Source organism: Cephus cinctus, unplaced genomic scaffold (genome assembly GCF_000341935.2).
Source record: "Cephus cinctus unplaced genomic scaffold, Ccin1 Ccin1_scaffold0084, whole genome shotgun sequence".
Classification (NCBI taxonomy): Eukaryota; Metazoa; Arthropoda; class Insecta; order Hymenoptera; family Cephidae; genus Cephus; species Cephus cinctus.
This window is the reverse complement of record NW_014332824.1, coordinates 134,315-162,249: the sequence shown is the minus strand read 5'-3', so window position 1 is coordinate 162,249 and position 27,935 is coordinate 134,315. Positions and strand designations below refer to the sequence as shown.

General features: G+C 34.2%; 1 protein-coding gene and 1 long non-coding RNA gene across 7 annotated transcripts in view; one reads left to right on the top strand and one right to left on the bottom strand.

The window, feature by feature from the left end:
- Positions 1-27,935, top strand: part of LOC107271766 (solute carrier organic anion transporter family member 4A1) — a 49,221-nt gene that overhangs the window by 12,657 nt on the left and 8,629 nt on the right. For 2 of the 6 annotated variants that reach the window (XM_015748159.2, XM_025089160.1), the window contains 6 exons: positions 8,337-8,559; positions 16,320-16,488; positions 16,621-16,759; positions 16,881-17,055; positions 18,838-18,940; positions 25,545-25,666. In XM_015748159.2, the coding sequence (XP_015603645.1) occupies positions 8,337-8,559; positions 16,320-16,488; positions 16,621-16,759; positions 16,881-17,055; positions 18,838-18,940; positions 25,545-25,666 (931 nt within the window). Of the gene's footprint in view, positions 1-6,498; positions 7,478-8,336; positions 8,560-16,319; positions 16,489-16,620; positions 16,760-16,880; positions 17,056-18,837; positions 18,941-25,544; positions 25,667-27,935 lie in introns of those variants that run through there. The other 4 variants (XM_025089166.1, XM_015748182.2, XM_015748176.2 and 1 more) reach the window with 4 other exon arrangements.
- LOC112494972 lies at positions 2,006-3,549 on the bottom strand. The gene is made up of 3 exons (XR_003061021.1): positions 3,417-3,549; positions 3,214-3,285; positions 2,006-3,117 (listed from the first exon to the last, which is right to left on the bottom strand). It is a non-coding gene; the product is annotated as an uncharacterized LOC112494972 (long non-coding RNA).

The following is a 27,935-nucleotide window of genomic DNA, read 5'->3' as shown; positions in this document are numbered from 1 at the left end:
GAAGTTATGGCCATTTAAGTGTTTTCACTTCAAGGGGGTGTAACTCCCCCTAGAGTGATCCTACAGGGGTTCAATGGGGGTGTTTTTTTAATGCCGAAGGATGCTCTCTCTCATGCCCTAATTAGAAATATAAATTTCCTTCCGGAACTACTAGATCTCGAATTTTTCAAAAAGTTCCAAAATTCACTTTTTCACTCGAACCCCTGCCATTCGGCTATTTTGTATTCAATCGGGATAAAACCTTTATCATTCGAACGGGAAGGAAATTTCCTAAAAAATATATCTTTGGTTTTTTTAAATCGGTCATAGTTTCGTAGAGATACACAAAAATTCAAGTGTTCCACTTCAATTACGCACTACTGTATGTGCGCATTTTGCCTGGCAACTATCACCAGAGCGTATATATGTGCGCATTTTGGCACTTATCACCAAAGCGCATATTATACCTGTACATATTGAACGCGCAGTCAATGAAAAGCGGTGATCGGAAATAATTTCAGAGTAAAATAACCCAAAAAAGTAGAAAAAATGAACGGTTGTGTTTCCGGCAGTAGTGAAGAGGTAATTAGACCTACAAAACGCAGACGTTTTATTGCGGTTTCTTTTGACAGTAGCGATAGTGATCAAAGTGCGAGTGTTTTTGAGTGGGAAGGAAAAAATGACAAACTTAAATTGCATAAATTTACATCTGTTGGTGGTGTAAATAAAAACATAATAAATTTTACCAGAGAGAACGTTTACGAACTGTTTTTGACCAAGGAAATTCTTGAACATATTGTAACTAAAACTAATCGATTTGGTGAAAAGGATTCAAGTTTCTTTAACTTTCTTTATTTATGCAATATTGTTGTTATTTTTCATATTTTGAAACATTTTTATTTAAATACAATCAAAAAAACTTTTGGTGTCAAGAACGAATTTTCCACTTTTCCGTGTGATGGAAATGGGTTAAAGGTTCTTCCTTTTATTTGAACGGCTTCTTAGAGCTTTATCTTAAAAATGAATTCTCGTGAATCGATAAGACTCCCGGGATATAAATTTTTATTATTTCAGCCATGATTTTCTAGCCTAAGAGTTGCTTTTTAGAATGGGCCATTTTTCAAAATCTGATATTTTTTGTGCATTCTAGCCTTCTCTAAGTTATCATATAAGTAATGTGAATTTTATTTATAAAGCATATGCAAAAAAACTTGCCTACGAAAGGGTTTATATACTAATTTATAAAATCTGTCGAAAAAATTGAAAAGTAGAAAAAAGTTATATTATATTAATAAATAGTATTTCAACAAATTTAAAGGAAAGCATGTTGAAGCACGGAACAGGAAAGTATATTGAACTAAAATAGGGAAATTAAACAGGAGTCATGGTAGTATGCTATACTACAAAATTACTAAACTAATTGTAAGATGTTCCGAGGACAAGCTAGAAGAATGCTTGCCTATCCAGGTTTTTATATTATTTTGATAATAAATATAGACGCATAGACGCTTTGCGGAACTGTTCATTTGCGTCAAAGAGGGAACAGCAGAGGGTGCCACCGCGGGCATCCAATTGTTTCGCAATTACGAAGAGTGGCATAACAACGCGACGTGCCATGCTGCGACGTCGAAGATATTAAAATGTAAGATTTTCAAGAACATTGTAAGAGTTTCGTCTATATTAATTGGGCGTGCCCAGTTGATGTTTCGATGAGCATTCATAAATAAAAGCAAGTGTCTAGTAATGCTGAACAATGCCAATATCGTCGATTTTATCAGAAACATATAGAAAGAATTATTATGAAATACAGAAAAGCATAATGTGAATATGTAACGCTTACAACATGAATACTATATCAGTCGACACATACCAAAGAGGACTAACAATATTTTCTTTTATTACAACACTGCAGTTTGAAAAATGTATATTTCAAAATTTATTATTCTTTATTCCGTTTGCACTTTCCCAACGCCAAATCTCATTTAACATATTATGTTAAGTTTTTTAAGTTGGTGGAAAGTATAAAGCACGGATTCGATACCTTGCCTGTTATAATTAGAATTCTATCGCACGAGAATTAAGGATATGTGAACAAAATATTATTTTGATCACTATTCGAATTTTCTTAATTACGGTGTTGATACTGTATGTTACCGTGTTACTCTAATTTGAAATATAAATTGTATAACGGTTCACAATTTTGTTTTACATTGTGTGTACATAGATATATGAATTTATATAGTACTTCCTGTATGCGACAAACTTAGCCCTGTACGATACGCGTACATGGAGAAGATTTTATAATAAAAATTATCATGACTGTCACGGTAATTGTGGGACTTCATGACACCGTAGTCTACAGTATAGATCTAAATTTGAAATAATAATGTAATTATAGCCACATATTCTGCAGATGACATTAAATCTTACGTTGTCGCATGGGGAATTTTAAGATACTTTAAAATATACCTAATTCAGTCCGATTTTTGGACTCTTTTAAATTTAAAGATATAAGTGAACTGATAGATAGTTACAATTTATTTTGCAGTCTGTAAATTTTACCATACTGAAAGTACTATAATCAATTGACAACGGTCTATCTTCGGCTATCTTTAGCCGAATCAGCATATCCTCCGTATGCGATAACAGTCGAAGATTAACCTAGGACGTTACTTTTGACTAGATTTACAGAAAATTTTAATTGTCAGCAGTTATATTTTACTATAGTACTTGTAAAAGTTTATTAGCTGTTTTTACTCTGTTGGTTGGAAAATTTGCTTGTGACAAACGAAAGATTAGGTACTACATTAATATGACAAGATGGCACGAGGTTACTATTTTTATAATAATATTTATTGTAAATTTTGCAGGAATTTTTAGTATTTAATTCTCTCCGTCTACTGTTTATCATAGGATTATGATGCCTTTGTGCGTCGCAACGCCTACGTCCTCTTTGAGAATAAGAACGAATCTTTCAAAAGACCTTTGTACGAGTTCCAAGCACAATTGGTATTTTCCAACTCCTTTTCATCTGCGCACGATTCACCTTGATGTTTTCATGCCACCCCGGAACGCCCTACATCTGCCCAGTTTGATTTAACGTCAGTGAAATTCACAGACTTCTGATTTCGTTGTCATCTAAATGAATTTTCTCAAAGCGTCATGCGAAAAAGTAAACACAAAGAAATAAATAAAATAGAGGACAAAAAGTATATATTAAACCTCAAACGGTACCTTGGGGTCCATTGGAGCCTATGCCACTTTGATTTCGCTGTAAGAAACACTGTTTGTTTTTTTTGAAATACGCTGCAAATAAATAAACACGTAAAATTAAACCTACTGGATTTTGCACTTTTTCGAGTGTATGTATAGCTTCTTAATAAGATTCGATTTACATAAAAGCTCTGAATTCTTTTTATAACCCACAATCAATATACCTATCGATATACTCTTTATCATACTTCTTTGAATCTCCAACTAAAAGTTTCAAATAACTAGAATCAAATCTCGCGCTGGCTAAGTCTGATACTCAAATTCAGAATTTTTACAATAAAATATAATATTGCTGATACATAAATATGTATCACACGTCAATTACAGTTACGTAAATATAGCAGAAATTTACAACAGGAACAGTTTCAAGTCTATACGGGATTGACTAACCGACCAATCAGAATAAGAATAAAGTGCTACCAGACTTTAAAGAATTTTCGATAAAAACAATCGAATATCCACTCATCCATATTTTACCGAAGGGAGGAACAGTTAATGATGCAGTCCCACGGAATCAAGATAACACGATTCCATAAGGGCAATATAATTGCCTTAAAATATATAAGTAATAATCTGAACAAGTACAGCACGTATAATCGATACGTAGACAAGATATACGATTCGTGCGTTACGTATTACGCATACGTAACTGTAGATTACATTTTATACGTCACAACGTAAGATGTAAATGCTCCATAGACGTTCATAGCTTTATTTAATAAATTCAATAAGAATTTATTAAAAGCTTCCTACGTCTCAAAACACTCCGACCACCCATGTGACACTTACCATGTTCAAACACACTCTCCTTCAAATTCAAGAACTTAATTGGTTTCTACGGGGCAAACGGAAGCCATGAATCTTTATTAATTCTAGGATGTTTATTACCACGAGCGGTCGCGTGTGGCTCGCGTGGCTAGCGTGGACGCCTATTGGCCTACTGTGCTTTTCTGGCTGAGAACCTCACCCTACTCTTTCGACCTTACGTTTGATTCACATTTGCCCCCAGCAAACAAATGTCACAGCTTTACAAATCCGAACGTACGTTCATGTTGCGCCTGCAGTCTTTGCGTACACGTGCATTCATACCACAATCTTTTATGTATATTCTATTCTATATGCGTGCGCGCGCACGTGTGCTTGCATGTGTGTATGCTACTTTGTATGGCGCTATGTAACCTTTTTATGCGCAGATCTGTACGTCTATTTTCATATGGGTTGATAATCGAGATTGACGTAAAAAATGGAAGGGCATTTTCAAAACATAAGATTGAAGTTTTGCAATGAAGAAAACAAAGATGGTCTATTTAAAGAAATAATTTCCTCGATCAATTTTGTTATTCAACGCAAATTGATTATTGATGTTTCCCTCATTTGCTGTTACGTATTGTTTATCAATTGGATAACGATCGTTAAGTACGTCTGTGAGTAAATACGTACGTGTGTTCTGTGTAGTGCAAAATTCATGCTCGTTTCCATAAGTGCTCAATTATTCTTGATTCTGAAGTCCGTTCAAGCTTTTATGAATGAGGCAAGAAAGGTCGAATAGAATTAGGCGTGGGCTTCGAAAGAGGAAGTGAGTATTTAAGAAAGGAGATAATACACAACTCTCTACAGGAAGAAAGTGGTTTTAAGATATGAACCACCCTGTTCAAGTCACTTTCATTTATCTTTTTAAGAAATCTTTATCCGTTGGAATCTGTATTTTCGTGTATATGTTTTGTTTGTACGTAGAGACGGTGAAACTATTTTGTTTTCATTGTAAGTTCTCTTTTCGACAGACGAGACAAAAGAAGAAAGCCAAAAAAAGACGAAAATTTAAGAATGAAAATTTATAATTGAAAACTTATTAAAGTAAGCATTGAATACGTTGTACGTATAAAAATAAATTTACAAGTTTTGCAAGCTCATGCTATCGAAAATTTTATCCAGTCCTGACCATGACAACTGTTCATTTAAATATGCATTTGAGTATACTTTACATTAGGTATGTATATCTATGTATATTAGGACGTAAATACAACTCTATTATATCTATTTAATATATTTCACGGAGAAGATAGTACCTTCTGCTTAGACGCGCCGTTATCGGACTGATTTATTTGAAATACGTAGACACCTCATACCACCTAGGTTACTGCGATCGTAAATTCGTAATGCTTTCTCATTATCTGTTATCAGCTACAATGCGTACTGACTTAAATAAACTTAATGTAAGTTACGACTTTTAAGAAATAGCAAAAGTTCATGAGTAGATCAAGTACATACCTGAAAAGTATTCTTCTTAAAATGACGAGATGTTATGCGCTCGTTTATTTTATTATTGACAATGACAAGTGTAAGGTATCCGATGTAATTGAGATTAAATGACACAACTATAATTTAATATTTTTGCGTTTGCATATCTAACTAGGAATTTGTACTAGTATTGTTAATGTTTTCATAACAGTGTACAACGTGGATATTTCCATGAAACTTATAGATTGCTATTCTTGTACTGGAATAACTAGATAGAAAAGTGGAAAGCGTCGGTCGACAAGTTTAAAAAATGTCACATAATGAAAACGAGCAATATCATGATATGTATAGTGTATGTCAGTTTCCCGACAGCTACTCTCTTGTATAACGTGCATAAATAAAATTTGCATGACTCCGCTGGAAGAAAATTATAATAGTTTTACACATTTTAAATTTGTTTATTATGATGTCATAGTCTGTATATATAATTCTTATAACAAATGTTCAAAGAATACCTCGTAATGTGTTGCTAAAAGGCACCTTACAATATTATTTTTCGGACAAACGACTGTAAAATTACCTAAAAATTTAAGGTAGTGACATTATGGGCATCTAAAATATTTTCAAGGAAGGTAAAACCTATTAAAAAATATTTTTGAGCCAGATTAACAGTGTCATCTCTAGTAATTGCAGGAAAACTAATCTATAGTATCGTGATAAGAAATGATAAGAGATTTACAAAGTTTGGAAAGTTGAACTCTAAGAGCAGTTAAAAATTAAAAAAAAAAATAGTATACGGTATGCAAGCGTGTTGAAACTTTACGTGAATGGATTCTTTTTTAGGACCACTGAAGCAACAGCTAGGGGTTAGGAAAAGTGGATGGTTTCAGTGGTTAGGAGATGGTTGTCACAAGGATAGCGCCGTCCGCGAAAAAGGCCGAAGTGCACCCGAAGTGCTCCGAACGTGGTACTCAGGCGTTAGTCTTGCGTTTCTTGCCAGAAGCATCATCAGTCGCGCATCACACGCGACCCGATGTAATCGCATATCTTTACTTCCTAGAGTAGACGGTAGTGGCTTTACCAGTATCACTACATACGATAATTATTATCCTTTGTGACATACGTGCTGCTGCAGCAACGATATAAAATATATTGAGTTTTTAAGTGACTTTCAACATTGTGACTGATCTTTGACAAAAAAAAATGTCTAACTGTAAATTAAAGGCAAAATAAAATCACAAATGAAAAATTCAAAATATTAATGCAAATAGTGGAAATTAACTGTGAATGTAAATATGCAAGCGATAGCGATGCAAGCTTATTAACGAACAATTTGTTTGGTTCATTAAGGCATATAACAATAATTTAACGAATTAAATGTTTTTGTGAATATTACAGCGCGGGACAGGTTTAAAGTGCGTAATTTGGAAATGGCGAATGTTTAGTAAATGTTTCAACTGAATGTTATGTAATATTCGTGAAGATTGACTCAGGACGTCACCGTTTTCAACTTTATATGCAATACGTCTTTGCAATCAGAATCCTATAAGTAATTTCTTATTTATCTATAAATTCATAAGTGGGTTCTGAATTGCGCTAAATTGAATGAGATGAACTCATTGAAATCCATGTTTTCTTTTCTTCATTGCTAGGCGTCTTGATTTGGTAATATTATGAAAGAATGGGCAATCAAGAGAGGAAATGGAAGATGAAATCAAAATAAAAGTATATATACATGTGTATAAAATTAACCAATAACGAATTGTTTATACTGAACAATTATTCATTAATAATATTTAATTATTTCGCAAACATTTTGGCGCGGAAAATTTAATTCGTAATACTGTCGTCGGAGTGTATATAAGTTTATAATGTAAATAATTGTGTTATATTTCAACAATTTTCACCGTCTGTTATCATAATCACATCTTTAACGGTATCATTTCATAACGTCAAATAAACTATGCGGAATATATTTGCGTGTAATGTGAGTCCTGAAAAATGATTAATTGTATATATACATAGCATAAACAAATACTTGTTACCGATTCATTTCCAGTTGGGTACATACAAGATTTACTTAGGAACTTTCACATATTATACAGATATACATATATAGAAGCATGGATATATACCTTTTTGACACGTTTTAGTGCACACACGATACATTCCCATCCGGTTGTTGATCGCAGTTGCGTTCTAATATGAAGATTTAAACAAAAGCAGCAAGAAAATATCTAATTCGCGTATCTTTTTTTGAATTTTGGCTGAATTATGTTATTTTAGTATATCACTTATGTTATGTTCGAGTTTGTTTAATACATATCCACTGGAACGATTATTTTTAAGTGTTTGCTTTAAAAGTTTTTGAGTGTGTGTAATTTTATCTTTTATTTCGATTACATTCATATAAGATTCTATTTTTCATATTCAAACATTTGAGAGCAGTGTTAAACTTATTTTCTTCCACTTAAAACATTGTAAATTCTAAATGCTTTATAGTCGATCTGCGATTTCGCAAATTATAAATATAGTTTTTGACAAATTAAAAAGAAGTTACACACAATTATATTCCTTGTATTATATTAAAAATTTCTAAGAAGAATGTGATTAAGTGATGTCTTGAGAAAACTTAATTACTGACATCACACGTGACGCAAAGCAAAAAACTCGTACATAATTCATCGTTAACGATCTGTACGAAGAAAAGTCGTACATGAAAAGTGGAAATGATCGTTATGAGTTTAATCTGTGACCAATTGCAAAACCTGAATACATTAAATCGTTATAAATGCCTGAGTAAATGAAGTTTTACATAGCCTGTTTAAATGATTTTATTTTTACAGTCGGACGTTCCGGACATGAACGAGACTATGACGGGACTTCCGGATCAATTCGGAGATGGACCTCGCAAAATGGATTTCAAGCCAGAAGTGGTGAAAGATGTTACTGATCAATCAGCGAACAATCAACAATGCGGATGGTTATGGTTCAGACCAATTTGTCTACAAAAGTTTCGCACCGCTAAATGGGCCTTATTTTGGTTGTGTTGGGCTGGAGCTGTGCAAGGTAAATTGATAATATTGTTTATGTTTGTACTTAATGTCTGATAAGAATACGTATTTGCGCATGGACAATACCTAGCAAACATATTTGATCTAAAGCAGGTACATTAAGTCCTCAATGTACACAGTTAAGCGGATTTGTAGCGAATGTATGGAAATCTCCAGAACAAATTTACTGCGCAAGTCGAGGATTGATAGTTCAGATGAATATCTCTAGAATCTTCAAATAAATTATAGTTTCAGTTTAGTAGAAAATCCAGCTAAAGTTTACTGCAAGTCAAGAATAAGTTCAAGTGAAGCCGCTTTATTAAGCCTGTCTAATTTTTACTCTAGGATTATTCTAGACTTTCAACTCGTTATATGAAGTTTTGATGAAGTTTAACAGAAGTATACATCAAGTGTAAAGCTTATTAGATCACCGATCTGTATAAGGGATAGGATTTACTTTCGATTTTCATTCACTTCAGAAAGCCACTTGACCCTAGATTTTGAGACCAATCTACCCTTATAATGAAATAATAGCTAAGTAGAGCAAGAGTTGGGCTATATTTGAGAAAAATTGGTGGAGGTCTAATTCAACAAAACTTGTACTATATATGATTGATCAGTTATATGTATACTCTATATTAATCCTAGATAAATAACTTTCACTTTGGTAACAACTTCTCAGGATGTGATATTAAACAAATATTCTTTTTTAGTCAGTGACTATAAATGAATTTGACTCAAAATGTTTTTTGATAAAAATTTTATTAATTCTGAAAATCGGAAGAAGAAACTTTATGTATGAACCTAATTAACAATTATGCATGTCATTAGTAACATTCAGAATTATATACGATTTTTTTGATTTGGTAGTAATTTAATATTAATCACTTATAACATTAGCACCTTAGCAGTATAGGATAATTAAAACATGCACTAATACTATAATTTACAAGGTATTTACGTAGTAATTACGACTTTTTTACACATCCCTTAAATATGTAGAGATAGCAAAAAAAAAGTTACATGGGTTTTAAAATACGGTTTCTCCAATTTACGATTCTTATGAGATATTAATATCATGTTAATTTGTTTAAATAAAACATTGTTTTATTAGTTTGAAATCTATTTTGACATCCAAATATGAGAAATGTAAATGTCGCGTAAAAACATTTTTTTTAAATGATTAATGTGGTACATTCACAACTATTCGATACATATACAATTGATGGCTAGAGTAGATAAGTAGAGCAGATAAAGGAATTCAGTAAAGGAGATACAGTATCATTTGTTATATAGGTGCTTTTTCCAATGTGTCAGAAATTCAGTTTCTTTGTTTATTTACTATTTTTCCTTAGAAAAACTTCGCATTATCAATGCTTTCTTACCAAAGATGAAGTGTAATAAATCAAGAGGAATCATTAGAAAACCATTCATTATCCTTAGTAAAAAAAGCATTAGCATTGGAAAACTTTGCTATAGGTTTACTTATATTATCTCTTTGATGAAAAATTGTGTTGAAGTAACATTAATAACTCGAAATATATTAGATGTAAGAGACGAAGAGAATTTCGAAATAAAAAGTGTTTCATTAGGAAAATAAATACGACCTTGGTTTTTTTATAAAAGTGGTAATATGAAAAAACAGGAATTACAAAATAATCATTTTTTTTTATCGAAATGATGTAACTTTTTACTTTATTTTGTTTCATATTTTGTTGAGATATTAAGAAAATCGCTGTTGCATGTACACGTAATTCCCCTGTGTGTAAGTATCAGATCAATATTTTAATAATTTCATAACTTTTCAATCTATAATATTCTGATGAATTAAACATTTAATATTTTACCAGTAACTATATTTAGAACGAAATTTTTATTTAAAAAATATTGTTTATATCCATTATATCCACATGACCGCTAATATTGTACACATATCGCAGTAAAAAAAGAATAATAATTAGTTATGAAGTAAGCAAAGTAAAGAAAGCGTCACGATGCTTATCGGCTGCATCAACGCGTGTCAAAACACACTCGCCTTGAACCAGCGACGTAAATGTTATTTTCTATTTTTGATATATCGATCCATAGCTTTGGTTATTGAACCGAATTAAACGGTATGTATAGTATACAATAGTATACAGTCATATTGGCTTTCATACATAGTAACTTATGTGTACATACTATAATCACATTTTTAATATATATTTAAAATATATTTACAAAATCAGACGAAAAGTTTTCCAAATTTGATCATATAAATTTAAAAATTGAAAAAATGTACGTGCATATGTGTTTCTAATATTCGTGCATGTGTCTAGACACATCCACATTTGCATTTAATGGATTTTGTACTTTTGTTTAATTTAATGGACCTTTATATCCTTGCAACTATACAAAGAGCTTTCGTTCTACACAACCAAGAAAGCTTTTACGGTTATATTGAATTGTTATAAATGCATATATACATATTATAGATTGAGTAATTGAGGAATGGTGAGAAAATTATGCTCCCACTACATTATCAGGCGGACGTATGAGCCATTTCGCTGCAAATCTTAGATCGTCGATAAATCTGATCTAGCTCACAATGTATTTTCGGATTAAAATCTGTTAAGATATCAACAATTCAAGAAGGCAACGAGACACATGTATGCAAAGAAAGACGAAGATTAAATAGTTGGAAGATGTATAAGATGACAGCCTTTACCTGATCAGTTGTCAGTTTTCTAACTTTCTAAGCGTAGTCATTGAGTTTATAAACTATTACTAATGAGACTTAATAAACGGCTACAAATAATTTAGGTTCTAGTGGATAATTTTAGAGAGAAATCTTTGATACCGACCAACGATTTACATATGTATTTTCTATTAAAATCACAGCGCACAAAAGGGGAAGTAAAATAAAGATAGCAAATATTAATATAGATGGTGAAGTGCGATTGTTCTTTCCAATTCCTAACACATGTACTATTTGACGTCGTCTTTTTTTATTATTTTCACCGGATTAAATTAGTTTCGCTTACCTAATAAGAATGCTGGCTGCAATGATTAAGGATTTACTCGCCTTAGGGTCTACTACCTAGAGACTATGGATAGACATCTTGGACTTTCTATGATATTAACAATCATTTTAACAATGAAGCAAACGATATTAAATTAATCTGGAATGGATTACATTTAAATTTTTTCAAAATATTCCTTACAAATTTGCAAAGTGCACGGCGAACAACTGTTACATTTTTCTCCTCCTTATTTCACCTTTCATGAAACTGCTGCCTATGTATAGATGGAAATATAATATAATACATGATAACAATAAATGATGTGCCTAAATGAGTTGTTTGTACAAGTATTTGAAGCAATTTTTCATAAACGTAGCTAATAATACTTTCTCATATTCGTATTCATTTACAAAAAATTTTTATAACGTATAGTCAATGATATTATTGTATACTACAGACATACTTCTCAAATATATTACCAAATCTTGTATAGGTATAGCATTTGAGATTAGCAAATTACTGAGTCCAGAAATTGCTCATTATAGCTTCCAGAGTGTTCCTGTCCTGGCCAGAGAGCCTAGTTCCTCATCATAGTTGCCAAAGTTCAAGGGTTCGTTGATATAGTTCTCAGAGTGCAAGAGTTCCTCGTCATAATTTTCGGAGTCCAGGGATTCGTCATCACAGTTGTCGAAGTCCACGAGTTCTCGTCTGCTATACTCAACGCACACCAAAGATAAAAGATTTAAGTAAATGTTTCCTATACTAGAATGTTATACTTTTGCTATACTCTGAAATCTTTGATGACCAACTCGTATAGATTTCGTAGACTCTGACGAGGAACTGATGGACACCGATAATTGTGACAACGAACCCCTAGACTTTAAAACTTATGGTGAGGACTCGTGAGTAACTCGTGGACTCAGAAAATTATGACGAGGAATTCCGAAAATCAATATTTTGCTATTCTCGAATTTTGTACTTGTGCTGGATTTCGTCATGCCTTTAGGAAGTATGCACGTAGTGTGTGATAGTCTTATTGGATATAATTTAGCTATACAGTAGAATTCCATTTAGTAAGCATGTACAGCATTTCGATAGGTTTGGCTAGAAATTCTTCTAACGAAAACGAAAACGTGTTGTTCTTACTTACACCTTTTGCATTTCTCGCAATAAACTGATGGATTTCTTGCATGCAAATGTAATTTCATAGCTTTCAGAATCGTCATGAAGGGACAAGGTCGGCTTTCTCGATAATCGGAAATCGAATTTGCCGCGTAGAATAACTTCAACTGGGGTGACGCCACAGAGCTTTATGTGAAATCAAGGGAAGTGAATAGTCAGAGAAAGAGTGAGACCGTAAGCAATTGCGGGCATGAGAAAACCTAAATAAAATATTGAAGGGAAAAAAAGGGCGTTCGGAATTTTTCAAGAAAACCAAGTTAGTCTTTTGACGAGAGTAAAAAATCAAAGCAAGCAGAATTGGTTGCGGATGCCCGTGTACTTAGTTTGTTAATTCTTACGATTTTTCTCACTTATCCTTTCTGTTTCTTTTACCGTAACTCTTGGTTTACCTTTCACTTTCTCTGCATTAATCTGAATCACCGCACTTATATAAGTTAAAATTCAAATCGCGTATGAAAATTACAATTGTGCAATTAGAATTCAAGAATTTTCGACAATGATATACAAATGACAGTAGTTACAATTAGCTTTCAAATTAGAGCTACGTTTGAAGTTTGAACCAAATTTCAAAACTCCTCGCTATATTTCACAAATCCTAACATCTTCCAAAGACAATATTCGGAAGCTCAGCTTAGCAGGATTTATACTATGTACGTATGCCAAAATATACGTCGGTGAAACCGGGAGAAGGATTAGCATACGCGTTAAGGAACACGAACGATGCTTTAGACTCCAAATTTTCAGCAATTCAGCCTTAGCAGAAGACCACCTCGAAACAGGACTCAAAGTTTGATTCGACCATACAACGTTCCTAGCTAACTTTAAGTCACTTTCCCAGAATTCTTTGCGAAGCTTTGAAAATTCAAAAACACCTAAATAATCTCAATGGAGATAAAGGATACCAAATTCATCCAATCTGATGAACTTTTTTACAAATTTTTTTATTTACGTTGACCATCTAAAATTAGCGTAATACCTGACTGGCCAAACATGTCATACATGAACGCTACAAGGTCCCATATAAATGATAACCTTTGCCAACATGCATCAGTATCCGAATGCCTTCTAAGCTCTCATAACGCAAGTTGCAAGGTTTAGGAAACGCCGGCAAGTTAAAATTTCCAGACTCGGCTCCACCCCGGAAGGCAATAATTGTAATCATACTCGAAAGTATGAGTGACAGTCGTGTCTAATTGTATCATTGTTGTATCTGGAGGAGAAATATTCTATTTACTTTAAAAGAAAATGATAAACTCTTAAATTGATGAATACAGATACACAGATACCAAGTCAATAGATAATACGAAAGTAACAGTTTACTTTCTTGAGCCTCTATACTTTTTTATTCTTTTCATTTGAGTAATATTTATTTGCGAAATATCTCCCTAACTTTCTACCCTAATCCAGCCAGTTCCGAGAGTGTGTTGTAAGTTTTCCTTCCTGATTTCGTCGAATGGACTATATTAGAACTGTATGTATACTATGTATGTACTGTTATGCACCTAAGCGTTACTTAATTATTTACTAGGTTAGCATTCTTAGTACCACACGATAAGTAACCCTTTGCCAGCAAAGATTGTACTAAGGCGTAGAAGCTCTTCATTATTTAGACGCAACAAAGAGCCAGTCGTCGAACTGTAGGCTCCGAGTGAGCATCGTCCACTCATAGGAAGGGAAATAGAATAAAATTGTGCCATTGTTAACGAAACAGAGATACAATAAAAAATAGTTTGCTTTTGCTATTTTAGTATTATTAAAAGTGTTGAAGATTATTTTATAACATCCTCACGGCATAACAGTACATACGGACCTGCTGCTGAACACAAATATGCAAATCGACGATAGTGCCGGACTTCCTAGAGCCATAGAGGTGCTACTATTAAAGAGGCTCTACGGGATTGGTCCTAGTTACAATATTGTATTATCGTATTTATATATAATTAGAACAGCTATTTAGTTTTCACACGAATAAATACAGAAGGCGATTTTGAAATCACACATTTCGCATCTTTCATTTAGAATCTTAACCCGATTCGGTTATCGTGGGTCATTTCAGATCCTAGGCATTTTTCTTTTGTCTCATTACTCAGAATCCGTGTAGCCTGGAAATATCTATCCCCACCCCAAAAAACTTTAGGACTAGAGGACCCTCGGTGCTGAATCGCGTTTTCCCATTGATAGCCTGACCTTCGTAGTGAGCAGGTCAAGTTCGCGTTGGGTCTAAAACGACCCACGATAACTTTAACTTTGGTGCAAACTCGTTTTGAGCGTGAAGGTTAGTTTTTGAATTCTCATGAAGTTTATGAGTATTTTCAAAAGATTTTTTTTACTAGTATTTTTCTTTTTTTGAGTCATATATCGTTTTTTCATCTCTTGTAGCATGGCGCAGCGTGCAATCTGTGAGAACGAACCAATGTTGTATCAAGTGTAGGTTGGCCGTTTGCGAAAAACACCGTTACACATGTTGCAGAGACTGTTAGTAATTATAAGATGATAGAACTTAAGGCGTGAACATATTGTTCTTTTTTTTCATAAATGTATGATTTTCTACAAAAATGAAATTTTTATACATCGAAATATATCGAGTTATTTCTTGTGACTTCAAATTTCCTCTTTCGAAAAAAGCGCTAATTGACACTTCAAACTTAAGCATTTTGTACTTTATAATACAATTTGAAAAATTCAAATATCTCAATTTGTTCAAAAGTTATGAATTTTTTAGTAAATGTCTGCATTACCGGGAGGTGGGTGTGTTTATCACTAAAAATAAAATAGTGTTTAAATTTTTTTTGCAATCTTTATGATCTGCCCTTAAAGGAGAAGTGTTTAAGAGTATACAGGAATTTTACCAGTTTTTTTATTGATCATTGAGCGTTTTAACATGCCTTGGGTCTGAAACGACCTACGATAACCTAAGAAGGTGCCAAAAAAAACGATAACCTGATCGGGTTAAGAAGCGCTATATTATTATATCTTATTCAATGTCGATTTTTGATTTAACGGCTGTGAGTAGCGAAGTATGAAAAGGTGAAAAAATAATGTAAAATAAATTAGTATAGTACATTATGTTTATTTTACGTTACATATACGGTTAAAGTACCGTCATCAAATATTAATCATCAAGGATTTAATGTCTTGTCTAGGACCGATAAAATTATGATGTTACATCCTGTGCGACTGTACAATGATAGACTGAGTTACAACATGTTAACTTAGCCGCATTAACACTAGGTTTACGGACATTTCATGTATACCTATCTCTGTTGACACGTGTCAAATTAACGCGTGAACGAAACTGCAACTTATTTTATTCAAAAACAACATAATTATAAACGATTAACTTATAATATTTAACATTATACATATAGCATTACATTTATTAAAGTCAGTATAAGTGATAGGAAAGAAATGTAAACGTTTTCTGTAATTTTCCTTGTGAAACTCGAAATGCGTCAAGATGACGCGTCCCGTAACAACGTCTTTTTTTAACAGCGTTATATTTCTTTAAGATATCACTAGTGACACTATACATTGTGATTAATTACTAATAATTATCATTCAAATATTTTCTTTATATTACATTTTTTTTCAGGGATGGTTGTCAACGGCTTTATCAATGTTGTCATAACGACGATCGAGAGACGATTTGGTTTGCGATCGTCAGAGACAGGTTTGATAGCTGGAGGATACGACATTGCTAGTTTTCTCTTGTTAGTACCGGTCAGCTACCTAGGGGGTCGCTCTAATGCATCCAAACCCAGGTTAGTATGCATCTTTGATGTAGTTTGACATTCATTAACAAAATAATAACATCACATTATTTGCAAATATATACACTATTAAACTACAAATACAAGAACGTATTACGTTTATCGATTTATCATCTTGCACAGGTACATCGGAGTGGGTATCCTAGTCTTAGGTTTAGGTAGTTTATTGTTCGCGTTACCTCATTATCTCGGCGGACCATATCGGGGTGGCGATCAATCAGAAAATGTATGCAAAAGGATGACGAATAACACGTCAAACACAGTAAGTAATACAATGTTTTATATGTCAATTTTAATATTATTTATCTAAAATTTGGTACAATTTTTTATTAGGAAAATATTTAAAATTGTTTTCGTTCCTCTCTTTATTTTTTTGCAAACAGGAGATATGCGATGGTTCTCCTGACCAGGTGGAGCTCGAGCCCTATAGTGGCGTCTACTTGGTCATCTTCTTGATGGCACAATTGTTGCATGGCGCCGGTGCGGCACCATTTTTCACCCTCGGCGTCACGTATTTGGACGAAAACGTGTCAAAGAAGATGTCATCTGTTTACTTAGGTAAAGAATATTTCATTCTTAACACTAAATAATTCTAATCGTAAAAGTTAAATGTATATAATAGATCTATAGTTTTTAAAACATTTTTAAAGCATATCTATTCTCTTGCTACGTCATTTAACGGTTTATTAACAAGATTTATACTATCATTTATCGCAATGAATTTATTTGCAAGACCCAACCACAATGTTAATCTATTCGAAACAGCTGACTATAAGTCCATATGTGTACGTATGCGTAACTTGTGTGTCGCACTGTACAAGAATAATAGGAAGCGTTATTTGCTCGTTTTACAGTATATGAATGTTATTATTTCTGCACCATTCTGTATACAAGGTGTTCCGAAACTACCTGCCCCTGTGGGCATGGCGGTGTTCGGGAGGCTTCAGTGATCACGGAAATCACCTTCCTTTTGTCCGAAAGCTCTTAGTTTTTAAATGGGAGCAGGTCAAAGTTGACCAATCAGAACGACCCAAGAATCACCCACTACGTGAAAACTCGCGTTCGCTCCGCTGTTGAAGAAAATAGTATGTGAACCGCGAGAGAAAACGGGCGTTTGTGCCTTGTATAAAGTTGAGGCTCCCGAGGCGAAGCCGAGGGGTTCTCGGCGGCGCAGAAACGCCCGCTTTCGCTCTCGGTGCACAATATACTATTAGAATCAACAAACTAATTTATAATTTGCAGGAATTCTCCCACCCCTTGGAAGCAAGGCCTAATACGTCACACTGAATTACTCCACTACTAAAATGTTACCTGTTTGTCATTTTAACGTCTGTATATGTATCTAATGTGTATCAATATCAGGCATACGGATATAATACCAATCAGGGCATGATCAGGACCACATATGTTCCCTAATGTGGGCCCGATCAAGTAGCCTGATTAGGGCCGGATCAGAAATGCCGTTACATGCCACATCAGGGCCGGAAGAGCGGTATGATCTGGGCCGGAAGAGCGGCATGATCTGGGCCGGATTATCAGTTAGGGACAGCCTGATGCGGCCCGGATCCCCGCCGGAATAAATTTCTGCTTGAGAAGGGCAGGATCTGGGCTTCATCCGACTATCCTGATCAGGCATGCCATACCGATACCTGATCCGGACCTGATACGACATCAGGCAGCCTGACTAAATTTCTGTTCGGGATGTAAAGTTCATGTTAGTAGTAATTTTTCACTCATTTTCCTAATAACGTCAATATAACAGCACTCTTATATTAACGTTTACAATATTGTGCTTACTATAGCAACAGTAGAGAGAATTCGCTCTTTTCAACGAAAAATATGTGTAGTATACATTGATAGATTACTTCATTTCTTTATGCGCATACAAGCTGTTTCTTGAAAGAAACTATACAAATAATGCACCGCAGCATATGCTCTTTGCAACTGGGGGCGTCAGCTTGATCGTTAGTTGCATCTCGTGGAATTTTTTTTTCCACGAAACGAGTAAAATTTATTTCAGTTGAAAATATAAGAAAACTTCTTAGCAGAGCCATCTATACTAGAACTTAATCAATTTCCGTACTATAGTTTGATGATAACACTCATTCTACATTGGTTGGTGGACTATAATAGATATTACAAACTTTTAAAAAATGTATATGATTCGTTGATTTTACTTTCTCATTTTTTGGAGGCTACCATGTCATAGAAATGCGATATCGCATTTTATAATATTGCTATTGTACGATAACAAAAATATTGGATGCTTAAGAATATTCTAAAGAACATAAATGAAAATATGAATTTGCTTTATGGTGAAAATAAGTTTATGATACATAGGTATATACTACACCATGGCCATAATAGGACCTGCGCTTGGTTATGTCGTTGGTGGTGAGCTACTTAAGTTCTACACAGACTTCCTCGTCGTAGATGCCTCATCGTGAGTACACAATAATTTTTTAATTGGCATGTACTAATTGGGTAGTTGAGTGGTATAAGGCGATGGAACTTATCGACGATATGGAGATATTTATATTTGCAAAAACTTCAATATAACATAGCAAATATAACAAATCAGAAATAGTCTATATATCTAGTGTATAGGCTCCACCGAAAGCAGTAGTAAATTATATGTATGTAATTTTTTATTTGTTTCTGCCAATCGTAATTTAAAATTGTAGGGAAATAAACCATATACTTATCTCTTAAATGACTCAAAATTTCTCACTTATATTCACAGTTCCTTCTTAACTAAATGATTTAAGTATGAAAATCGAATGAATTTTTGTTCATAAATTTGTAACGTCCCGTGTTGAGTGTATTTCATGTTTCCTGTTTATTGGCAAAGCGGTTCGTACTTTTACTACTGCAACTTTATTAAATTCTCTTTACGAGTTATTGGTTGTTCGCATCCACCTTGGACAATGTCAACGTGCGTTTCGTTCACACAACGTACACGTGCATACAGTCGTATATACTGTAATGTTACGTAAAGAAATTATACAAAGTCTACGTGTCGAATGAAAACAAGTTTATTTTATTCTGTTCCTTAACGAAAATCAAATAGAAAGGTTCTTCATGGGTCAATGTATGTTCGCATTTTTATTTCAGCAAATAGAGGCGCAGAAAATTATTTAAGGAAACATTCAACGTCCGTTTTACTTTTTCGTAGACACAAATTTTCAGTTATATTTTCTCCTGCGCGCAAATAGATGGCTACTAAAATTAAACCAGAAAAAATATCATGCCATCAGACAATTTTATATCAATATGAAAAGAGTTTCTTACATTTTGAGCTTACTAAACTGCTACGTCACAAGCATGCATGTCCATCAGTACTTTGTCTCTAGACTTCGGACTTCGTCTTTGGACTCACTTAGCTTCCTTTGTTGCGTCTCCTTAACGCATGAATGCATAAAAGGCCTATTGAACCGGTACATTAAACGCCAGGGTAGAATGAGTTTCGACGGGATATATTAGTAGATGGTGACAATTGGGTGACGATGCGCATGATTCAACAGGAAATACATAAAGTTTCAAAAGCATATATCTCAAACATAGATATTGTGAGAAGCGAAAGAAAAAAGAAACTTGAATAGGCACGAGGGAGAGGGTGTCAGAAAATATGAATGAATAGTAGAGCCAGCGAATGATTGTACCATTTCCAAGAGGGTTGAGGCGGAGGGATCTCATTCTCAAACATTGGTTAACCATGTGACATTTTCCCCACGGAATAAACGTGGGGTTACATGCACGATTAATCTCCCCCGTATTATGGGTTCCAATGGTATTTAGGGGAGTTTTTACACAAACGGGCACACACGCGCAACGAATATGTCGAAGTTCAGGGACGGTGGGATATTGGGGAGAACGCGTAAATTTTCCAGCAAGTTGTGGTTGCGTGGCTATATTGCGTGAATTTACGCTCCGGCTAAAATCATACATATTAACACTTAATTATTTTTCTTAATAATCTTTGATAGGCGTACAAAATGGCATTTCTCTCTATACAGTTGAATCGTTAATGTCTTAAGTTAGGTTAAGTGCATAATCCTATATATTATACTGCATAGATATTTTTATGTATATGTATAATTGTATATATATTTCTACGGGTACATATAATTCATGCGAGCGGTCTCCGCGCTTTGATTATTTACTCAACTGATACAGAAAAGTCGTCATTGCGACATACCATAGATACGTCAAAATATTAATTATGAATAAAAAAACTCTCTTTGCGTCTCCATGATTTTTCTATAAATATCACCGTTTAATGTTTCTTAGAAACTATTTACGTATCCCTTATGTAACGTAAGAATCGTTCACGAACTTAATATGTTTCTGAGGGGCATTGCACCTATGACTTTAGACAGAATAAAATATTCCAGACATCATAATCTCTTTGTAGATAGGTATATATGCAGCATAGTTACAAGTCAATGAACATCATATTCCAAATTTCAGAACGAGATATTATTTGCATAATATTATATATATTTATATGATCAATGTAAAATAAATAGGTGCTTCTTGCTCGTACATTGCAAATTGGAACGGAACGGAACGGATCACTCATTAATTTCTTGATTGTTCATTTGAAACTGCAATCTAAAGAATTGTTAGGCTTGTGTCAAAGCGCGTTTGATACCTATGAGTAAAATTGTTCTATCAAATTTAAGTAATTCATGATTTCTACGCTCCGTGACTTTATCTTCTGGCTTGGCTTATTAAAGAGTATATCGCTATATGTGCTGTAAACATTACTACAAATATCGTGTTCAAATAAAAAAATTTTGTACTGATAATATAATATAGCGGCCTTCTTCAGAACGTGCGTCGTGCACAAATAATTCAGACAGGCACGCATTTCAATTTCAGTCTCCCTGCGAAGTGAGCGGAAAAACCAGTCTTTAATGGCTACATATCTATATAGTTCTAACTATATATCTATTCCGGGTAATCTTGTATGACAAGGAAATAATAACGTGAGTATAATTTCCGTAGTAATCAAACTGTATAATGCAATTATTGCGCTCTGTGTTATGTACCTACATATGTTACGTGACTACTATTGCCAATAGTTAAACGTTTTTGAATACACTTTAGGTAGTATATTAAGTCAAATGATAGTCCATTATGAGATAATTGAAAACAAAAATATTACAACATCCTAATGATTATAGCAATATAAAATATGAGTTTGCACGCATGAATTCATTATATTTCATTATTTACTGACTTTTTAAATATTATGACAGTAGTGCGGCTGGACTCAATGTTTTCGTCCAAGTCACCATATGCGGTAGAATTCATTACTTAAAATTCATTACATAGAAGCGTGGCCGCGGCGATTTTCCTATAAGAGACTATGTTAAAACTTTTGACTTTTAACATTAATTTTGTCTTGTAAAGTACCGGTGACTTCACCTGGCTTTTCATACTCATGTTCCTGATTACACTGTATATTCAAGATATACCATATTTAGGTACCCATTTAACACTCATTCTCATGGAAAGAATACCTTTAAAGCGCCTGTTTCATATGTATATTTGGACGACGGTTTGTTTTTAGTCTTTTATGTTTCCTCAAGCCCCTCTAAACCTTTGCGAAAAAATCACAAACTTTTGCCGAGTAAAAGGAGTTTGCTCTGCAAATAACGACCGGAGTGCTTCCACTCTTCGCAACTATTTTAGCCTTTTTTTTCTTCCTCCAAGCAATCATAGCAAACGTTTACTGAGCCCTCCAACGACTAGTAGAAAGATCGGAGTCGAGGTTATTTCATACGAGAAGAACTGTTAGAATATTTAATACGTGTATTCTCGAAAGTGCACATGGTAACATATGCTTCTATTCAGTTATTTTTTATTCTATTATAGTTTTTTCTTTTTTTATTTATTTATAAAATATTATAACATTTATATTTATTAGGTACAACCTAGTTAAGTTTTCTACAATATGTTTATTCGAGTATACATATACTTATATTAGGCAAGAAAACTTCTTTTTATTTAATTAAATGAATATTTGAGTATTCTTTTTCAATTGTGTTATGCTATTTTTTTAAAGAATATCAATTAATACCCATACATAATTAGATTTTTAAGAAGAAGTAGTTGAGATCCTAACCTCAATTGTGTTATATTCTTTTTAAGTCATTTGCGTAGGGCATCTTTCCTTGCATATAGGGCATCTATCCTATGGTGTGGGTATTTATTCCCGAGAATGATGGTAACTAAAAACATTATTTTTCTTAAAATAATAGCTTTTGTTTAATTAAAAATTACAATTATTTATAATAGGAATTATTAATTGGTATGCATTTTTTCATTTATTTAAATTCTGAAACAAACTGATATTATTGTAGGCTATTTTCTTTAGATAGGGCATCTACCCTATGTTTACCTTACACATATTATAACTTAAACAATTACGAATAAAACAATTATAATATATACTTATATGAATGCGTAAGCTTTGGACTTACTCAAATTTTAGTTTACTTATAAATAATAAACAACGATGTGTAGACCGTATGATTCTAAGCATTTGTATTTAAAGCGAATGCATATATTGTTTAGAAGTTGATTGCATTGGAAAAAACAGAACGTGTAGCGACAGCTAATGTGATAGATCTCCCACGACAGATAGGGGCTCATTGAAACCCCATTAAAGAAATGCACGACGAACCAGGAACGAATCGTGTAAGAGACGCGGCTGCCGGAAGTTGACTAGACCTCTTCAAACACGTAATAAAAAGTTCTCTATAGAGACTTTTGATGGTAAATATTCATAGAATGATGTCCTTCATCTACGCAGGCTTCCCGTCGATCTTTATGTGCAAATAAGAGGAAAAAATCAATAAAGAAAAAAAGATCAAATAAAATGAAAATAAATTTATCATTTGAATAATTGCACAATTATCGTACATATCATTGCACAGCTTCACGCATTAAATAATATCTATAAGTTCTAAATCTATGATACCGTGGACGTCTTGAAATAGGGTGAACTCAGATTGTAAGCCGGAAGTTTCAGAAACCGTGACTCTAGAACTTTATGAGAAACGTGAGGGGTGATCCACGAGAGAGCGAAGCTTTTCGGCTGGTACGTTCAAGGATTAAGTTGGCTTAAGCGATGAACCGTCAGTTAGTCAGCCATTTTCTGGTAATCAATCACTCTCCACGGCTCAAATAATCTGATCTTGCGGAGAACGGCAAGAAAAAACGAGACTGCAAATGAGAACAGTGGGAAGGACGGAAAATCGGGGAGCAATAGAAGAGTGTGTGTGATCACCGGATTGTTTACTGGTTTCATTTAATAATTGAAACGTGACTAGGCTTCCATGTTATCCAAATTATCAATCACCCACTCTCCAATCGCGTAGAATATAAATGGAGATGACCAAACTCGCATGACGTTTCATAAAAATAAACTCATAGGACTTTTTGATTTAGTTAAAAACACTTTTTTGTTCTACCCTTCAAACGGTTTAAAATGGAACCATTTTTCAATTAATTACTTACCACGTCACCGGTCGCGTCATGAGACTTTCTCTCAAATTTTTTTTTTTCAAATCGATATCATTCAAATTTCAAATTGCTTGAATACTTCAAATTCTTTCTATCTTCAAAAAATATGTTGTTCAATCGAAATTTAATACTTTTTTTATTTCTTTGAAACCTGTTTATCAATAACAAAACAGTCGGGTTGTAAACCGTCGGCAAACTGTGAGAGTTTGTCTTGTCACATACACAAAGTAAGTTGCGGAATGAGCCACTCTCGACACTGTTCGGTAAAAGTCGGCAACTTCAAGAACGCTTGAACTTGTTCGACTGGCTAGGGCACTGAATCAATTTTTCGTATAAGATTTAAATTAATTTCAATCGAAAATTGATAATTTTTTTTTGATTCATTTAACTCTATTAATTAATTATTGAACGTGAGGGAATCTCTCATCGCGAAATCATTCTTTACTGGGAAGATATCACGACCGCTGATGGATCAATGAAATACTATTGGGCTTCTAAATTAGATCATGAATTTCTGTTTACCAATCAAGTATAGATAGGCTTCGGTATCTACTAGAGAAATTTTAATGTGCTTTTGTCACCAATATTGGCGCTTTACACAGGTAAAATATAATATCCCATGAACTGTATCTTGGCTACATTTATTAAAATTATACTTTGATCACTGGTCGCTTCCATCGCTATTATTTCGATATACAATGTCAAAAATCCATATTTTATGGAGGAAGGTGGAGATGGAATTAAAAATTTCAATCCTACAATTATTGTGCTCGTTCCCAATGTAGTTTCGCGCTTTACGTACGTGACCTATTTGACGCTTATTGCTCTGAAAGAAACTTTCCTAGTTATAGAAAAGGAGTATCATTTGTGAAAGTGTTCGGATTACTGTTCAATACATTCAACGAGTTCTGGGCAATCAAACCATTTTGAAATTCATAATTTCATTAAAATTTTTAACAATCATTTAGCTGTTTAATCTTTTCGTTTAAATTTAATCAACCGTCTAATAGCAGACATCGTTAATTAATTAACCGTATTAACACTATGGGTATCGTTTATGTACTCAGTTATATTAAAGTAAATTGTCACTACTAATAATTAAATAAGCACTTATTTGCATCGCGATTTGACAATTAAGCAGAAAAAATATGGTTCATATTTTTCTACTGTGATTTCTACTGTGTGAACCATACTGTGATTTCAAACGAACGTGAACCAGTTTTAGGTGTTGAATCGATAAATATTCTAATAACAATTAGGCATTTATACATATATGTACAAAAGTAATTGCTGGTATGTAACTTTGTCTCTTTTTTATAAACCAACATATATTAAGTGAAATGTAATTGGTATCTGCGATTGACAGCTGTGGTGGCCAGAGGGCTCCCAGATCAATGTGTTATGAGTTGCTGAAGCTATACACTGAAATTACGCATACATTCTCTATGTGCATATACACATACATATATACGCATGTCACAAAACGTAATTAACGATTGATTGCGTTTCAGACTCGGATTGACGCCTGACAGCAACGTCTGGGTTGGTGCCTGGTGGATAGGCTTTCTAGCAGTAGCAGTAATTTGCTTTGTGATAGCAATTCCACTTCTTGCATTTCCGGCAATCTTACCGGGTGAGTCTAAATCGTATGTGATAACACGCGAAAACATGTTCAATTTTAAACTAATATTTTGACAACAGGCAGTCATATGATATTCTAAATACTTTTAAACAGTTCGATACTCGCGTCGGGTGTATACGTGACATCCAGGCCCTATATGTAGCTTTTTTTCAAATATCTCTTTTAGTAATTGTTTCTGACACATGAAAGCTAAAGTATTAGGCCGCGTTTCTACAGGCAAGAAAACTTCTGCGAGAAATGTCTGACAGACTGGCGGATAGCAACTAGCCCATGTAAACTGTACTACAAGCGCGATCGCGACAGTTTTTGAGCACTTGCCATGAGTTCTTGCAGGCGCGATAAATTGCATGTGTAAACACGTGAGCGCCGACTTGCAACGCATGTTGCGCGCAATAGGACTAGTTTGGAATATCTAGCGCTTGCAGTGACAGTTTTTGTTTGTTATTATCCGGTAATTTCCTATTTCTTCTTCGCAATGAGTAAACTAAAGGAACGCGAACGGTCTCGCGATGATGTAGCGAATAGAGATATATGAATGCAACTCTTGCTTGTGGGATTGCCGGGACGCAGACTACAAGAATAGAATAAAGAAAAAAGCGGTATTCACTATCATTGCGAAGGATTATTTAATAAAACTTCAAAATCCACAGCAGTCATACGAATGAAATTAAAATATTGTTGAGAATCTTCTATTTGCAGTTCCGTGAACAAATTATGAAAACTACCGTATTCGGATCGCCTTAATATCCATTGTCGAACCCATACTGTAACGCGCCCGTTACTAATAGTGGTATCGGCAAAGTCGATGGGCAAATAATCTTACCGACCGTGTATTTGCCTACGTTCGTAGTTATATAGTAGTATAATTGGTGTCACTAGGTATCATCCATAATAAACAATCAGACACGAGCATCGGCTTACTGGCGACTGTCTTGTCCGGTACCGGGCTAGTCGTGGGGAGATAGTCGAGTCGTGTGGACATAAAGAGTACACCTGCCGAAAATAATTAAAAACGTGGCGTTGATCAAACGAAACGCAGATTCATTATTGATATTCCGCATCATCGAAGGAAGATAACTCAATTAAATCTGATCCTATCTTGGATACCCAATATCGCTCATCCAAGGAATCATATTGTATATATCAAGGATGATTTGCTAAACGACATGATGAGACAAATCCCACTTGAAGGATGAAATAATACTACAATTCGACGACTTGTTCGATGATGGGAACAGGGATTGAAAGGACATAGAGAATGGATCAACAGCGTAACACGTATTTTACTTTTAATTAACATCACATTCTTATGTAAATTTTATTACGTGTCATATGTATATTTCCCGACTGTTAAATTTGTGAAGAAGAATGGGTTATGCGTGAGTTCTATATTTGTTTTATAATTAATTGAAATTTAATATTAATTTTTGAAAATTTGTATAGTGACAGTCAGATGTAATATTAATATTAGTGTATTTTGAATAGATATCTCTAACTTGATCAAATGTTTATTAGAATTTCGCTATTTGTTTTTATTATTTTATTTAATAAGTAAATTACAATTATAATACAGATCTTTTCTTTTTCCTATTCTTATTCGCCATAACATTTGTAACGTAATTCTTTTCCTTGACCCGACACTGATAGCAAAACATACGAGAACGAACTATCTTCGAGAACCAACCTACGTTATCTTCAGCCGTCCACCCGTTGTTCGTGCATCCGCAAGCCAGGCGGGCGCCACCCAATTCCTTTTTCACCGGGAACTGACGAGCCGGTATAAACTGGGAGTTGGGGTGGAACAGGCCCAACTCCACCAAGAACGAGAGCTCTGACGGAACCTATCGGACGAGGCGATAGCTTAACGGATCCTGTCGATTTTTGGGGACGCGTAAAATCGAGAAACGCAACCGTAGGTGCTGATCTTTGGGGTCGCGTAAAATCAGCAAACGCAACTGAATACACGAACGGGAGCGGACGGTTACGGAAATGCACGGCCGCTCAGGCTGCTAGGTTTGAGGTAGAGAGGGTCGGAGTAAGAGTCCGGCAAATAGTGCGAGAGACAGAGAGCGACGAACCGAGAACGTATCAGAACGAATCTTAACTATCTATCGAGATCCCTTCACCAATTAATAAATTGGGAATCCTCACCGGAGCTGGTGCAGCTAATCCATGGAGGCCGAGAACTGTATCCAAAGGACACTGGTGAGCACTGCACTAAGGCACAGCACTACACCTCCGTAACACTCACAGGAATTCA